We start from the raw sequence: 16,722 nt of genomic DNA on the forward strand, positions 1-16,722 counted from the left end.
AAATTTCAGAATTTAAAATATTGCCAAAAGGTTTGACTTTCCATTTAATCAAATAGTAAATGCTAGTATATATGGTAACATATTATGACATACAGGGACGGAGTCAGGATTTTGAATTAAGGGGGGCGACTCTGACCTCTAGCTTGGCGGCTTCTTAGCTACTAAGTTTTTTTTTTTTTTTTTTTTTTTTTTTTTTTTGAGTTTTTGATGTGTGCGCTTGCTAGGTAAAGGCAAAATTATTCTATTTAAAACTTTTTAAGGGGCCAGTTGTTTGAGTAAAATTGGTTAATTGGACTTAATTTTTTTTAGCTTTGCTATTGGTGATTATTTGTTGTTGCACAAATGTTTTTGGGCTAGTATATGTTGTTTTAAATTTTAGATCTATAAATTTTTTTAATGGGCTTTAAAATGATGAAAGTACTAGAGGTATATTGTTGATATAGTGAATGATTATTGGTAAGTAAAAAAGTTATGTAAGTGATAGGCTCAAATGCGAACCAATAAGAATTTGTACCTCAACAGTTTATAAAAATGTTGTAAGTAAGTTTGTAACTGTAACGTTACTCTAAAAAGAATCAGAGATATTGTTAAAGGGGCAAAATATAATTTTAGAGAATAAAATTGCTAAATTTAATGCATATATATATACTAATATATTTAAAAAAAAAATTTAGGGGGGGCCTTTGCCCCCCCGGTCAATTAATGCCTCCATCCCTGATGACATATAATAATTCAGAAATATCTGTATAGAAATAAGTTTTTGATACTTTCCATCTATAACATTACAACATTAATATATTGAAAGAAAACGTTTTAAAGCAAAAGTTTATAAAGGAAATTAAGTATATATAATGTAATAAAACAAAATATGCTTGCAATGATGGTATTAAACATCACAGTAATGTCCAGAAAATTTCTTAACTAAAACCATTGACAACTGCTATTCAATTTCTAATTTATATTTGAATTTCAAATTTAGCAAATAAATCGATTTGTCATGAAGGGAATTATTTTCTCAGATCACTTAAATGAGCATTAAAATAGAATATGATATTTTTGTAAAAATATCCAATAATCCCCCACTTATTTTTATAAAAATAAATATGTAAATATATATAAGAAAATTTTTCTAGGTTAAGTAGAACATTATGCATAATGAGAGTGCTAATGGCTTGAACCTTCATTTAGTGTTTCAGCAATATTGTTCCAAAGTTAATAGTGAGCTAAGTTTTGAACTATAACTTTTTGTGTGGAAACAAAACATTACATCACACACATAATATTCTAGTACTCTACTATGCGCTTCTAAACTAGCACATTACGACCTTGTGCTTAACCTCAGCATTCATGAGCTATTTAGAGAACTAGCCCTATTCTCAAAGGAAGCAGCCTCACTTCCTTGCTCACTTTGGTGTGTCTATCAAGGATGTTCTTGTAACTCTAACATCCCACTCATAAGAGATATAATCCATTAAGAGTTTTTAATAAATAAAAAACCCGTCCTATATAACATTACAAGATACATGCACGCACACCATAGGAGGGACATGAGTACTACTGTACTAGTACTCATTCATATATTTAGTGCATGTTAATCAAACTACTCTATGATTCGTTTTTCCCTTTGAACCTAGTTCTTGAGATCTCCAGTCCCTAGGTAGGGTATCCTTATAGGTAGTTTATTCTTCTTTGGGCTTATGTCCTATCCCCCTCGATGCTATCCAGATCTTTTCTCTAGCTAGAGTAGTTAATGGATCCGCAATATTATCATTTGTATTAATATAATCAACATTTATGGTACCATTGCTTATGTATGATCTCACAATACTGTATTTTCTTATAATAGATATGGATTTACCATTATAGTATTTATTGTGCACTCTACCAATAGTGGTGGTACTATCACAATGAATTAAGACGGGTGGAATAGGTTTCTCCTACATGGGAATTTCAGATAATAAATCACGTAACCAACCCGCTTCTTCACTAGCTGAAGATAAGGTAATTAATTTTGCCTCCATGGTGGATTTAGCAATAATTTGTTGTTTTTTTGATTTCCAACATATTGCTCCACCACCTAATGTAAATACATAGCCAGTGGTAGACAAAGAATCACCTGATAAGGTGTTCCAACTAGCATCACTAGATCCTTCAAGAACGGATATCTTTGATATAGCAAACCATAGTACGTAGTTCTTTTTAAATATCTCATTAATTGAGTCATGGCATTCCAATGCTCAAAATTAGGTTTGCTAGTAAATCTTGCTAGAACTCCTACGGCATAAGCAATATTACATTTAGTACAATTAGTAGCATATCTAAGACTACCAATAATACTAGCATATTCTTTTTGATTGTAAATATCATTTACATCTTTAGTAGGAAATAGATGTACTTTCGAATCAAAAGGAATACTTGCAGATTTACAATCAAAGTAATTATATTTTTTCAATTTTTTTTTTTTATATAATGAGATTGATCTACAAATATGTCATTTGAAGTTCTAGAAATTTTCATACCAAGGTTCACATTAGCTTCTCCTAAATCTTTCATATGTTATTTTTAAGAAGCATTTTGGCAGCATTTATAAAGGACCAAAAATTAGTAGATCATCAACATATAAACAGATTATAACGTGAGCATCATCAAAAGTTTTGTAATATATACATTTGTCACTTTCATTTATTTTAAAACCATTAGAAAGCAAACATTGATCAAATTTCTCATGCCACTATCTAGGTGCTTGTTTTAAACTATATAAAGATTTTAACAGTTTACATACCTTATGTTCATTACCTGGCATTGTAAAACCTTCTGGTTGGTCCATATAGATTTTTTCTTCTAATTCTCCATTTAAAAATGCCGTCTTTACATCCATTCGATGTATCATTAAATTATGAATAGCTGCTATAGCAATCAGTAATCTAATGGAAGTAACTTTAGTAACAGGAGAAAAAATATCAAAAAAATCAATATCTTCTTTTTGTTTAAAACCTTTAGTTACAAGCCTTGCTTTAAATTTTTCAATAAATCCATTAGGTTTTAATTTTCTTCTAAGTACCTATTTACATCCAATTGTTTTACAACTTGGAGATAAATCTACAAGTTTCCAAGTATTTTTAGAGATAACAAAATTCATCTCATCATTGATGGCTTCTTTCCAAAAACCTGAATAAGGAGAAGATAAAGCTTCTTCTAAAGAAGTAGGGTCACCTTGTAAATTATACACATAATATTCAGGACTAAAAACCTTTTCAATTCTAGGTCTTTTATTCCTCCTAGGTTCAATCTCATATTCATTAACATCTTTTGACTTAGATGTTGAAGATTCAAATTTCTCTTATTGTTCAAAACGCCCACTTTTTTTATATTTAAATGGAAATATATTTTCATGAAAAATTGCATCTTTAGATTCAATTATTTTATTATTATCAATATAAAAAAAAAATCTATAAGTTGTGCCATATAAAGAATAACCCAAAAATACACATGTAGAAGCCTTTACCCCCAATTTAGGTCTTTTAGGGTCGGGTAGCCTCACATATGCTAAGCAACCCCAAACTTTGAAAAAAATTCAAATTTGGTTTATATTTTTTCCATAATTCAAATGGAGTTAAAAAAAAGTCTTTTTATGAGGTACTTTATTCAATACAAAATTTGTAGTGAAATCCAAATTAGTGTGAAAACACTAATGCTTGTTTAGACCCCTAAATTTAAAATTACAACTTAATTGCTTTTACTCAAACTCTAACTTATCTAAGTGTGGAACAAGAGTAAATGAAGCACAATAAACCGGTAACACTACTTTAAGCCATATTCAATCACAATGAAGAATAAAAGAAAATCTTAAAGAATAGGTAAGAGAGATGCAAACATAAGATAACACCAAGATGTGTTATCGAAGAGGAAACTAAAGAACTCGGAGAAAACCTCTCCACGACCCTCCAAGTCAAAATCGATCCACTAGTGAATAAGTTGGAGTACACAAATAACAAAAGACCCTTCAAGCCTAGTTTACCCAATGTATTTGAGCCCTCTAAGCTCCTATTACCAATGGACTTCTCGGAATCTTGTCTTCACTAGCTTTCTGGATCCCGTAATATCGCCTGATTGCATCCGCCAAGCCACACCAGCTTCTTTTGGCAAATCCCCAAAGCTTCTCAAGTTCCAGAACACTCTTTATACTCTAAATAAGTGTGAGTTGTGTTTGGGTATAAATCTCCTCTCAAGGTATAACAATGGGAGAGGGAATGAGAAGAGACTACAATGATTTCTCACCAAAGGATGAGTAGCTCTCTCTCTAAAAGATGGGTGTGTTGTGTCGTAGAAACCTATCTAGGATTTTTTCTCTAAATAGCCTCTTTTTTACTTTTGTGGGTAATAATGGTATATATAGTATGGGTGAAGGGTACGAAAGTTACACTTAAAATCCTCTAGGCAGAGAGTTTTACTGGTACCTCACAAGATGGCCTGTCTCGTGAAGTACTCGCAAAATGCAGCCTGACACTTGATTCTTCAACTTCCAACATGTGCTTCTCATATGGCCTTTTCACGAGAACCTTTACTTGCGAACTTCTTGTGAGCTAGTCATGAAATTGCACTGATCTTCATTGCAAGCTTGATTCTTCACCAACTTAATACTAAATCTAGTACAATAAAATCCCACAAAATACAAGAAAATAAATTAATGCAATTGCAAGAGTTTTTGTCATGGAAGAAAGCCAATATAAAACATAGTTGTAAATCACAACTTTACAATCTCTCCCTTTGACTATTCCGTAACAAAACATCCTATAACAGATTCTAGACTTAAACGTGAGTTTGGGAACAATGGCAAAACTCACTCACACCTAAATCTAAAACTTGTGATGAACTTGGAACACAATACCTGTATCTTGAAACACTTGCACAAAACACTTTATACCCTCAAGGTAAAGCAAGTAATAAAAGAACAAGTATAATTAGTGGCGGCGCCACGTTGGACTCAGGGTGTTCCCAGGAACACCCTGACTTGAAAAAAAAATTTATATATAATAATTAAATTTTTTTTTATTTGTTTACCTTTAAAAAAAAAAGAAAAAAAAGAAAAAAAAGAGGAACACCCTCAAGCAAAATTAGGAACACTCTCAAATTATTAAAAAAAAAAAAAAAAAAAAAATTATTTGTTATAATTTCAAACAAAATTTGTTTTTAAAAAAAGCCCAAAAAATTTTGAACTAAAATCTGAAAAATAAAATTTTGTAATAGAGCAAGCCCACAAAAAAGCCCAACGTCAATCCTAAACGTAAAGCAAACCCAATCTAAACAAAAAAACAACCCAATAGATGGTAAATAGGTAAAGCAAACCCACAAATTCTCAAAAAAAACCAAAACCCAATATATGCTGCAAATCACTAAATCAGAAACCTCAAATCACTAAATCAGATATCACTAAAGCAAACCTAAAGACAAAAACATCAATAGAGCAACACAGCCAACACTGCAACACAAGCCAACAGACAGATTGGGCATTGCCGCATCGGAGATCGATCAGCCAACACAACTCGAGATCCAGTCTAGTGCACATCGCATCAGGATTCGGGCATCGAAGATCGCTAATCAGTCACGTCGCTCGCTTCGTCACTCATCGCTCGGCTTGGTCATGTCGCTCACTTCGTCGCTTGTCGCTCGGTTCGCTCCATTGCTTGTCGCTCGGCTTGCTCCGGTGCTCCCTCAACCTCAACCTCAAGGTATTTCATAACTTCTCTCTCTTTTTCTCTCTGACTCTCTTAGTCTCTCTCTCTCTTTATCTGAAAAATGAAAATGAAAGTGAAATCTGAAATTAGATTGAAATGAAATGAATGAGTCTCTCTCTCTCTCTCTCTTTATTCTTTTAAGACTTTAACAGTTTAACTTTAATAATTTATTTGATTCTTTTGAACAACTGTGATTGGCTCAGCTTAGCTTTAACTTTATTAATATTTTGGCCCTGTTTTTGACTTTTTCTTTTTGGCTTTATCTGTTAGTGTTGGTGTGTGTTGGTGAGACTTGGTGAGATACAATTAATTGTCTTATTGTGATTTGTGATTGTGAAATTTTTTGATTGGTAGCTGGCTCTTGTGATTAGGGGGCTTGTCTCATTGTCTGTTGAGTGTTGAGTGGGGTGGGGGGTGGATGGACACATGGCACATGGGGTCGGGTGAGGAATTTGAATTAGGGGAAGTAAATGCACATGGAATGTGTGTTAGTGCAACTAATAAATAATAATTTAATTAACTATTAATTAATTAAGGGAAGTAACTAATAAACAATAATTAATAAGTTAATTAACCAATATATTATAAAAGATAAACAAATTAAATTATGTTAGACTAAAGAACAATTAATAATTTTACAATTAATGAAACAACAATATAACAAATTATAGTTTATAAAAGACAAACAAATTAATAAAACAACTAAATAACAATAATTAATAATTTTATTAATATTTTAAATGAACTTATAGTTTATTGTTTATTCTTTTGCTAGAATTATGGACAAATATTTGATAAAAAAAATCACGTACCCAAGATTCATCTCTTGTGCAAGATTCATCTTCATCTTCTTGATGATGGCTTTGAATCTTTCAACTAAAAAAAAAAATTAGGAACACCTTGGAAAAAATTCCTGGAGCCGCCACTGTATAATGTAACAAGTAAAAATGCAATCAAGTAAACATGATGTGAAACATAAGAGCAACTTGATCAAACACAAAATAGTCATTTGGAAATAACCACAATGATCGCATAGTAAAGCAAATGATTATCCGAACATGCAATCAAAAAAGCACAATAGCATAAGGATGTATGCATGTTCAACACATAAACACGATGTGATGAGAACAACAAAGTATAGATACTAAACTTAACTCAAAGCACCATATAGCAACAAGAAAACAAGCATAAAGTAAAGTAGACAAAACAAGGTTTTCTCATAAAAGATGTCTTCTCCTCATTGGTATATGCATCTCCCCTAAGACTTTCTTCCCTAAGAATGTGTACATGAAATAGAATTTCTCCCCCTGAGAAGCACAAGAGTCATATAAAAATGACAATACACTTTGGTATACTCTCTAGTATACTCTTCCCCTTTTTGTTACGAATAGACAAATGAATCAAGAGGAAGGAGAGAAAGAAAAGAAGATATGAACAAGGGTAATAATGCATGAGGAGTGCAAGATGAATGCCTTCCATATCTTTTTGGTTGATTTGTAAGCTTGATCATAATAATCATACAAATCATCAGAAAGACAATTAAGTAGATAATTTCTACAGTAAAGTTGATCCTTCTCCCATTTCTTAACATTTTATGTTGAGAAATTTCTTCATAAGTCAACTGTTCAGATTTCTTTTTCTTTTGTTTTTTCTCAGTTAACACATAAGCCACATTCAGAAGACGAAGATAAAATAAAGTCTTTTGTCTCCACCTCTTAAAGTTAACACTACGGAAGATGAATGACTTATTAAGATCACCCGCTCCAGAGAAATTAGACATAACATTACCATTTTCCAAGGATGATTTTGTGTCCTCCATACAATTTGTCTCAAATTGGTTGAAATAAATGAGAGATATTACTTGACTTTTTCTTGAAAATTGCACAATATGATTTTACCAAAGGAGCTGGCAGAAATGAGGTGTGGACCAAGTCATTATCTTGAGACAAATCGTGCCGTCTATGGTTTATCCAATGTAGCTAGACAAATAATTTCTACATGTTGTCCCCAAGATACAACAGATTAGCCACCTTTATTGATTATCCTTGCGAGCCTACACTGTTCATAGGATATAAGCTCTCTATAGCACTTTCTTTTCCTAGAAAAAAGAGTAAATGATAAAGTATTTTGTTAAGAGTAAGAAGCATTAGATGGTGAGTGTTTAGAACAATAACAAGATTGATTTTTGAAAGTATATAGCTTGGTAATCCAAATAAGGTAATATTTGAAACTTTTTATTTCTTTCTATATATATAATATAATAGCCAGACATGAACTTGTCTTTTGCCAAAATCTATACATTAAAAACAATTAAATGGAGTCATAATGCTATTGAAATTAATAACCCATAAAGTACCATCGCGCACCCTTGGTGCGGTGGTCACTCCACAAGTATAAGTGCTTATGGGGTGTGGGGGTAAGGGTTGAGGTTCAAGTCTCCAGAAGGGAGCTTCACACACATATACACTTAGATTATGCTAGAATAGAAATTCTATCTTGTATCAAAAAAAGAAAAAAAGAAGCCCATAAAGTGGCTGAAATTTGAATACCAAGCAGTTTAGAAAATTTTAGAATTTAAAATATTGCCAAAAGATTTGACTTTCCATTTAACCAAATAGTAAATGCTAGTATATATGGTAACATATTATGACATATAATAATTCAGAAATAGTTGTATAGAAATAAGTTTATGATACTTTCCATCACTTTCCATCTATAACGTTATAGCGTTAATATATTGAAAGAAAACATTTTAAAGCAAAAGTTTATAAAGGAAATTAAAAATATATATAATGTAATAAAACAAAATATGTTGGCAACGATGGTATTAAACATCACAATAATGTCTAGAAAATTTCTTAACTAAAACCATTGACAACAACTATTCAAATTCTAATATATATTTGAATTTCAAATTTAGCAAATAAATCGATTTGTCATAAAGGGAATTATTTTCTCAAATCACTTAAATGAGCATTAAAATAGAATATAATATTTTTGTAAAAATATCCAACACAGATTAGAGAGGAACCTGTTTAAAATGAAAACAAAGATGGGGTTCACTATCTCTTTCAAGGTCTATATTACTTGAATGAAAGTTAAAATGTTCTATACCTCACAACGACCACAGAGTTTTTAAGCTTTAACAAAAAAGAAATAGAGTATGCTAATTGCAAGTATACATGTTTAGTCATTCCCTCAAACACCTAGCGGGCTAGCATGCATGCCCACTAAAACATTGCAACTTAAATAACACAAAGTTATAAACTTTATAGTGTGTACGAATAAATAACATAGTAATACATACAAGTTGGACTAAAAAGAAACACAAATTCAATGGAGGATATTTGACTCCATAAAATAAAGAAGCCTACTAAATTTAAGATTTTATTCTCATAGTTTACAAACTCACTAGGGGTTTGCAAAAATAAGAAAGAACAACAACCAAAGTGATACTGACCTCTTTGTGCACCAAAACCAAATCAGTAAAAAACTACTTCTGCTCATTAGGAATTGCATTAACCAAATCTATGCATAGAAATTAACATTATAAAACAATAGTAGAAATTACTTATGAAACCACAAATGAAATTTGATATTTACAAATCTTAGTAATAAAAGTAACATGTTATAGGGTGACTTCAACTAATATAGAGGAAAAGGGTTAAAAATCAAAATCCTGATTTGAATACCAAACATAGAATACATTGGAGCCATGAAAGTTTAAGAGAAGCTGCTAGACAGAAGAACCCGTTAATTAGTGATCTCTCTCAAACTCTTTGACAAAAGAAGAACCTATATGTTTTGTTTTCTAGGTTATATACAAAAGCTAAATGATTGATAGCGGGTCTCTTATTAAAATTAAATAAACATGCTGGATTAAAACAAGCAAAATCTATGGCTAAAATTTAATGGGTAATGTACCCCCAAAAAAATGGGGTACCGTAGAATGAACCCTTAATATTATGTCACATAAGTTTTAGAGACGTTGTAATATTACACATTTTTATTTTAATATATTTTTTAAAGTTGATTTTAAATTTTATTCTATATTTAAACATTGGATGAGAATATTGTCATAATATTTTTTCTTTAATGGATAGAACAGTTTCATATAATTAAGGGTCAAAATCTCAGATTTTTTCTATAAAAAAAAAAAAAATCTTTGATTTATAAGCGGATAGGTATCAGATTTTTTTTTTAAAAATAATACCTATTTTTAAACAATTTCATTAGTTAGCACGTTTTCAAAACTATTTAGGAAACTAATATTTCGAGTGCTATAGACTTGATTTTGGTGTGTTAAATTAAGTACAATGAACTTGATTTCAATATTGTACAGCAGTTGATGCGGAAATTTTGTTCACGTAGGCATAAAACTCGAGTCTTGGACTCGAGTTTTGCCCCTAAATAAAACCTAGAGAAATGCTCTCATCTTCTCTGAAAATGCTCTCATCTTCTTTGAAAGGCAGAGCAACACCTAAAGAAAGAGGTAGAGAGATTGAATTTGAAATGGAGTTGAGATAATTATCCTCAAAAGAAGAAAAAAGCAAAGAGAGCTTGAAGAATGACGAAGAAGAAACCAAGATTTCCATAACCAAAAACCCTTGGCTCCAACTTTCCTAACCCAAATCCCCACGAACCTAGTCTCTCTAACCCAAACCCTTTGGCTCGGACTAAACCCAACGGTGGCGGCAACGAAGGTTAAGGCTCTAGAGGTTGCGTTTGCCTTTGTTTCTCTCTAGGTTGCGTGTTTCTCTCTAGATGGGCTGTGTTTGCTTATGGGTTTGGGTGGGTTGTGTTTGCTTCTGGGTGCGTGTGGTGATTTCATCTAAGGAACTCGAGTCTTATACACTCGAGTTTCACATCAAATGCTACGCTTTATTAAAGTCGAATACTCGATTTAGCATACCAAAATCGAATTTAAAAGACTTAATTTGTTATAAATAGTTTAGAAACCTTACCAACTAACGAAATTGTTTGAAAATGAGTGTTATTTTGAAAAAAAATCCGATAGGTATCTCCCAAAAAAAAATTCTCATGTTTAAAGGAAAAAGAAAAAGAAAACCATATTTGATTAATAAGTGCGTATAAATATTGCATTTGTACGAAGTACGTACGATTAAGAAACCGTCGGATTTCGGAGGTCGGAGCAACAAATTATGCTTCAATAATTCGTATAAAACATACTTTTGGCGCCTTTGAAAAGCAAGAACTCCCCAACCCCACCAACTTCTGTAAAGCCAAGCCAACACCATCAACTACTGACTCCCCATTCTCATTTCTCACCGATCATCTTCCAAATCCAAATGGCCTCTTCCTCGAAAACCCTAACCCTAGACTCCTCCCAACTCTTCCTGGCCGCTCTCCAATCCCAATCATTACCACCACCATCACCCTTCTCTCTTTCTACTCCCATTCCCTCCTCCTCCTCCTCCTATCCCCCTTCCAAACTCATCCCCAACACCCGTTTCCTCGTAGACGCCTTCCGCGGCGATTCCAGTTTCTCCGTCTCCTACTTCCTCTCCCACTTCCACTCTGATCACTACGCCGGCCTCTCCCCCACCTGGTCCAAAGGCATCATCTTCTCTTCCCCCACCACCGCCCTTCTCCTCACCCGCGTTCTCAAACTCCCCTCCCCCTTTGTCGTCCCTTTACCGCTCCGCCAAACTTTTGTCATTGACGGCTGTCAGGTCACCCTCATTGACGCCAATCACTGCCCTGGTGCCGTCCAGTTCTTCTTCAACATTCCTGGCCCCAACGGTGGCAGGTATGTTCACACCGGCGATTTTCGGTTTTCTCATTCCATGAGATTTGACTCTTTTCTAACTCAATTTATTGGTTCTGATGCTGTTTTCTTGGATACCACTTATTGTAATCCCAAATTTGTGTTTCCTTCGCAAGATGAGTCTATTGATTATGTTGTTAGTGTGATCGATAGAGTAAGAGTAGGAGTAGGAGTAGGAGGTGAGGGTGATTCATTGAGGGATGTTTTGTTTCTTGTCGCTACTTATGTTGTTGGGAAAGAGAGGATTTTGCTCGAGATTGCCCGGAGGTGTAATCGGAAGATACACGTCGACGCTAGGAAGATGGAGGTTTTGCGTGTTTTGGGGTATGGCGAGAGCGGGTTGTTTACAGAGGACGTGTGTGAAAGTGATGTTCATGTTGTTGGGTGGAATGTTTTGGGTGAGACGTGGCCGTATTTTAGGCCTAATTTCGTGAGAATGAAGGAGATCATGGATGAAAGAGGCTACTCTAAGGTTGTGGGTTTTGTTCCGACAGGGTGGACTTATGAAGTGAAGCGCAATAAGTTTGCTGTCAGAACTAAGGATTCCTTTGAGATTCATCTTGTTCCGTATAGTGAACATTCAAACTATGACGAACTTAGGGAATATGTGAAGTTATTAAAACCAAAGCGTGTCATTCCTACCGTGGGTTTGGATGTTGAAAACCTTGATAGCAAGCATGCTGATAAAATGCAAAAGCATTTTGCAGGGTTAGTTGATGAAATGGCCAATAAGCAAGAGTTCTTAAGGGGTTTTTATCGAGGGTCCTGTGAAGTGGTTGACAAGGTTGAAAGAGATGCCAGCACTAATGAGGAGCTGGACAAGGAGAATGAGATCAAGGAAACTAAGGCAAAGGGCAGTGATATTAAAGAACCTGGTACACAAGATCCAGTTGTCTTGAATGATGAGGATATATCTTCTCTTCAACAATCCAGTTCACAGGATCCAGTTATGCTGAATGATGAGGACACGGAGAAACTCGTTCAGGAACTTCGTGATTGTTTGCCCACATGGGTCACTCACAACCAGATATTAGATCTGATTAGCAGCTCAGGAAGGAATATTGTTGAAGCGGTGTCTAATTTTTATGAACGTGAAACTGAATTTCATGAGCAAGTCCTTGCTAGTACAGCTACAACATCTGTGTCCACTTCTCAAAGTAGCTCACTTAATGTCTCCGCTTCACTTTCACAAGCAGGTTTTGTTATGAGTAGTCCTATTGGAAGCATTGACAATGCTTTAAGTAAAGTCTATAAGTCAGCCAACCTGAAGCATTCTCGTAAGAGTAATATTTCCCTTGGCAAAGGTAAGGGGACTATTGACAATAAGCCAAACAAGAAAGTTAAAGTCAATTCAATTAAGAGTGGCACTTCTCCTGGAAAAAGGAAGATGAATGTTGAGAATAAGACAAACAAGAAGGTTAATTCAAAGTTGGAATCTGGTGGTTCAAAACAATCTACAATAACAAGTTTCTTCAGTAAAGTTTTGCCTGATGTTTCTGAAGGTGGTAAGGTAGGAACTTTGTTTGAGCAGAGCCCTATAGATGAAAATCTGTTGCCTGATGATTCTGCCAAATTTTACAGGGATGAAATAGACCAGTTTATTCAAATAATAAATGGCAATGAATCATCCAGAAGCTGTGCCGCCACCATTCTAGAGAAGACAAAAGGAGATATTAATAAGGCGCTGGATATTTACTTCTGTAATCATGAGGGTGACCTTGGTGACTCCAACAAATCAGTTCTGGTGCAGAGTAGTGTCAACAACTGCTCTCCTGGCCAAAAGAAGAATGTGCTAGAGAAAGAACATGTTCCTGATATCTCTTTGCAGTCAACGTTAACAAAGGATGTGGATGCAACTCCTGTATCACTACCTCCAGAAAAATACAATCCTATAGAGCATGGTTGGTTATTTTACATTTTGAAATTGTTCAAAGTATTGAGTTTTCTTGTTAATATATTTAAATTTTAAACATTTTCTTGATGGCAATCCTTCACATTGCTGAGATACATGTGCAGCATGCTGGAGGAGTGGACAACCTGCTCCATATATACATCTTGCAAGAACTTTTGATCAACTAGAGGATGAAAAAGGGAAGATAAAAGCTACTTCTATGTTGTGTAATATGTTCAGAAGGTCTGTTGCTACAGATGGCATCTTTGATATCATTTTTGTATTTTCTTCTTCCTTTTATGGTATCACAGGTTGCTTTTTTATTAGTTTTTGCTGATTGGGACATATTCTTTTCTTGCACTGGCTTTTATGACAGTTTACTGGCCTTGTCTCCTGAGGATGTGCTGCCCACTGTGTATTTGTGCACAAATAAGATTGCTGCAGACCATGAAAATATAGTGAGTCTTATCCACCCATGGTCTTTGTACTCTTTTTCCAATCAATGCTTGACTGGTGATACTGTATTCAAGTTTTATTTCCTATCCTTTGAAGCCTCAATTTTCTTTTAGTTATGAGAGATGTTTTTATTTTTATTTTTATTATTATTGTTTAATTATTTTTAAATCCAAGTTAGTATTTTGTATCACTTGGCTGCACTTGATATGACAAGACTTAATTTTGACCAATAGAATTGTGATCTTGATTTCCTCCTTTTCCCCTCCACATTCTTCATCAAATTCATGGTTTTGTTCTGACTCTAGAGTTGGAGCTGACGTTACCTTTCTTGGTCAATCATGGCAACAGAGATATATTCTATGGAACTAGTAATTGATTTTTTTTTTTTTTTAATTTTTAATTTTTTATTTATATTCTTTTCTGATTGGTAGAACTAGTAAATTTCATGAAAAAATCTATCTCCAAATTTAAGTGTAATTTAATTTACCTAGCATTATCAGTTTAAGAAGTGGAGGATTTGTCTCTAATCCTTGGTATTTCTTCCCTCCCTATGAATTATTTGGGGTTACCACTTGGTGCTTGATTTAAGTCGAAAGAGAGGCGGAGTCCTGTTGTGGAAAGAATGGAGAAAAGCCTTGTGGGGTGGAACTTTGGAAGAGAATTTATTTATCCAAGTGGGGTAGACTCACTCTTATTAAGAGTACTCTCTCGAGTCTACCGACAGATTTTCTCTCTTTTCCCTCTCCCAGATAGCATTGCTAGGCCTATTGAAACGATGCGAAGGGATTTTCTTTTGGGAGCGATGGGAGATGAGCTTAAGTTTCACCTTGTGAATTGGATGATGTGTGTACATCAATTAGATAAGGAGGGTTAGGAGTGAGATAGATGGTGCCATTCAAAAAAAATTTATTAGGTAAGTGGTTATGATGATTTGCCATTGTTTTGCTCTTTGGAGGAAAGTAGTGGAGTGTAAGTATGGGTGTGGTTTGGGAGGATGGTGCTTGAAGGTGGTTAAAGGAGGGCATGGAGTTGGTTTATGGAAGTTTATTAGATTGGGTTGGGTTCCTTTTTCCAGGTTTCTTTCATTCTTGGCTGGGAAAGGAACCTGTGTGTGTTTTTGGGTTGATTGGTGGTGCGGTGATGGGCCTTTGAAGGATGTTTTTCCAGTTTTGTACAAAATTGCTTAGGATAAGAGGCTCCTGTGGCGGATTATTTGGTTTGGATAGATAGCTCTGTGCTTTGGGATGTTACTTTAATGCGTTTATTACATGATTGGGAAGTGGAGGCTATGATTATGTTTTGGGAGGAGTTAATTCTTTTCCTTGGAAGGATATTTGGAAGGTAAAGCTCTGCTTAAGGTTGCCTTTTTTACATGGACTGCTGCTTTGGGTAACATTCTCACAATAATCTGCATCACCATAAGGTTTGTGTGATCGAGCGGTGTTACATGTGCATGAAGGTGGGGGAAACAGTTTACCATTTGTTCTGTTGCAAGTATGCCCTTGATTGTGGTCAATGATCTTCTGTTTATTTGGGGTTCTGTGGGTTCTGTCTCAATCAATTCTTGCAATGTTGGCATGTTGGAAGGGGAGATTTCCTAGACGGGTGGGGGGAAGGGATTGGTGTTGTGTGGGGTGCAGTCTTTGTGCCTTTTGTGGATGGTTTGGAAGGAGTGCAACCGTAGAGCTTTCGAAGGATTTGAGAGGTCTTCAGCAGATTTGAAACTATTCCTCCTGCATATTTTGCATAAAATGGATGGCTGGTTCCAACCAATTACCCTTTACTTTGCTAGATTTCATTGATAGTTGTTCTCTCTCATGACTTTGTAGTTCTCTTAGAATATTGCTTGTGTACTGAGGGGCTCCTTTTTACTTTAATAAATAATTATTCCTAAAAAAAAAGTTCCACTAGATTTTGAAATAAATATGTATTGCTGTGTGCTAGAATCCTTGGTGACCAAGTTAGAGCAGAATTGTAAGACTATGTAGCTGACCACAAAATTTGTTATCATGTTTTGTGCTCTGTAAAGTTCTTCTGTCTACTTTATATAAACAACTTAGTAGGTTGATTCTGCTGCAGCATAAGAGATCATTTGCATTTTTTTTGATTGTTGGTATGGTCTATGATTTGTGTGATTATAACTCAGGTTCCTTTACTGTCCCCCTCTCCTTGGAAAAAGAAGAATAATTGAAAATTGAAGGAAAATGAAGGGCGCAATGTCTTTATAAGGCATACTGGCATACCAATGCAATTTGGTTGTCTTGCTGTTTTCCTTGAAAATTTTTTTACTCTTGCTTTTCTAGTTGTTATTTTTTAAAATTTCCTGATTTATTATGTTGAAAATTCTTATAAGTTTTTGGTGTTTCTTGTATACTACTCCATCCCTGTCTTATTCTTGTTATTTTTCTCAATTAAGTACCCAAAGTTTTTTTTTTTAACTTTCAAAAAAAAAAAAAAAAAGTACCCTAAGTTTTTATTATTGCTATGCATACTCTCATGGATATATTCAGAAAATGGAAATCAGTATTCATTGATACAACAACAGCAACAACAACAACAACAAGCCTTAATCCCAAATTTTGTGGTTGGCTATGGATCCTCAATTGATTAGTTAAGTTCCACGACATGTATTCATTTTCCCCATTATATTCTATTGGAAGTCATACTCTTTGTTACTTCCTTAATTGACAAGTCCGTTTTTATTACTTCTACTATAGTAATTAAATTACTTTGAGTTTTGACTAGATGTACTTTTATCAGATATTATTACACAACATGATTTTATCCATCTCATAATCTTGGTGCTTTGAATTTTCTTTCTGCTCTGTAATGTTTTTAATGATCTATCTCTT

At 34.2% G+C, this 16,722-nt stretch overlaps 1 protein-coding gene across 10 annotated transcripts in view; it reads left to right on the forward strand.

Moving 5' to 3' along the window:
* The first annotated feature begins 10,849 nt into the window (after positions 1–10,849).
* LOC126713832 (DNA ligase 6) overlaps positions 10,850–16,722 on the forward strand; it is a 36,384-nt gene continuing 30,511 nt past the window's right edge. For 7 of the 10 annotated variants that reach the window (XR_007651448.1, XR_007651447.1, XR_007651449.1 and 4 more), the window contains exons 1-3: positions 10,851–13,424; positions 13,540–13,657; positions 13,791–13,872. Coding sequence is in view for 4 of the 10 variants with exons in the window: in XM_050413711.1 (XP_050269668.1) it covers positions 11,045–13,424; positions 13,540–13,657; positions 13,791–13,872 (2,580 nt within the window). In the remaining 6 variants the exon portion in view is untranslated. Of the gene's footprint in view, positions 13,425–13,539; positions 13,658–13,790; positions 13,873–16,722 lie in introns of all 10 variants that reach the window. The other 3 variants (XM_050413712.1, XM_050413710.1, XM_050413709.1) reach the window with 3 other exon arrangements.

This window comes from Quercus robur, chromosome 2 (assembly GCF_932294415.1).
Source record: "Quercus robur chromosome 2, dhQueRobu3.1, whole genome shotgun sequence".
Lineage (NCBI taxonomy): Eukaryota > Viridiplantae > Streptophyta > Magnoliopsida > Fagales > Fagaceae > Quercus > Quercus robur.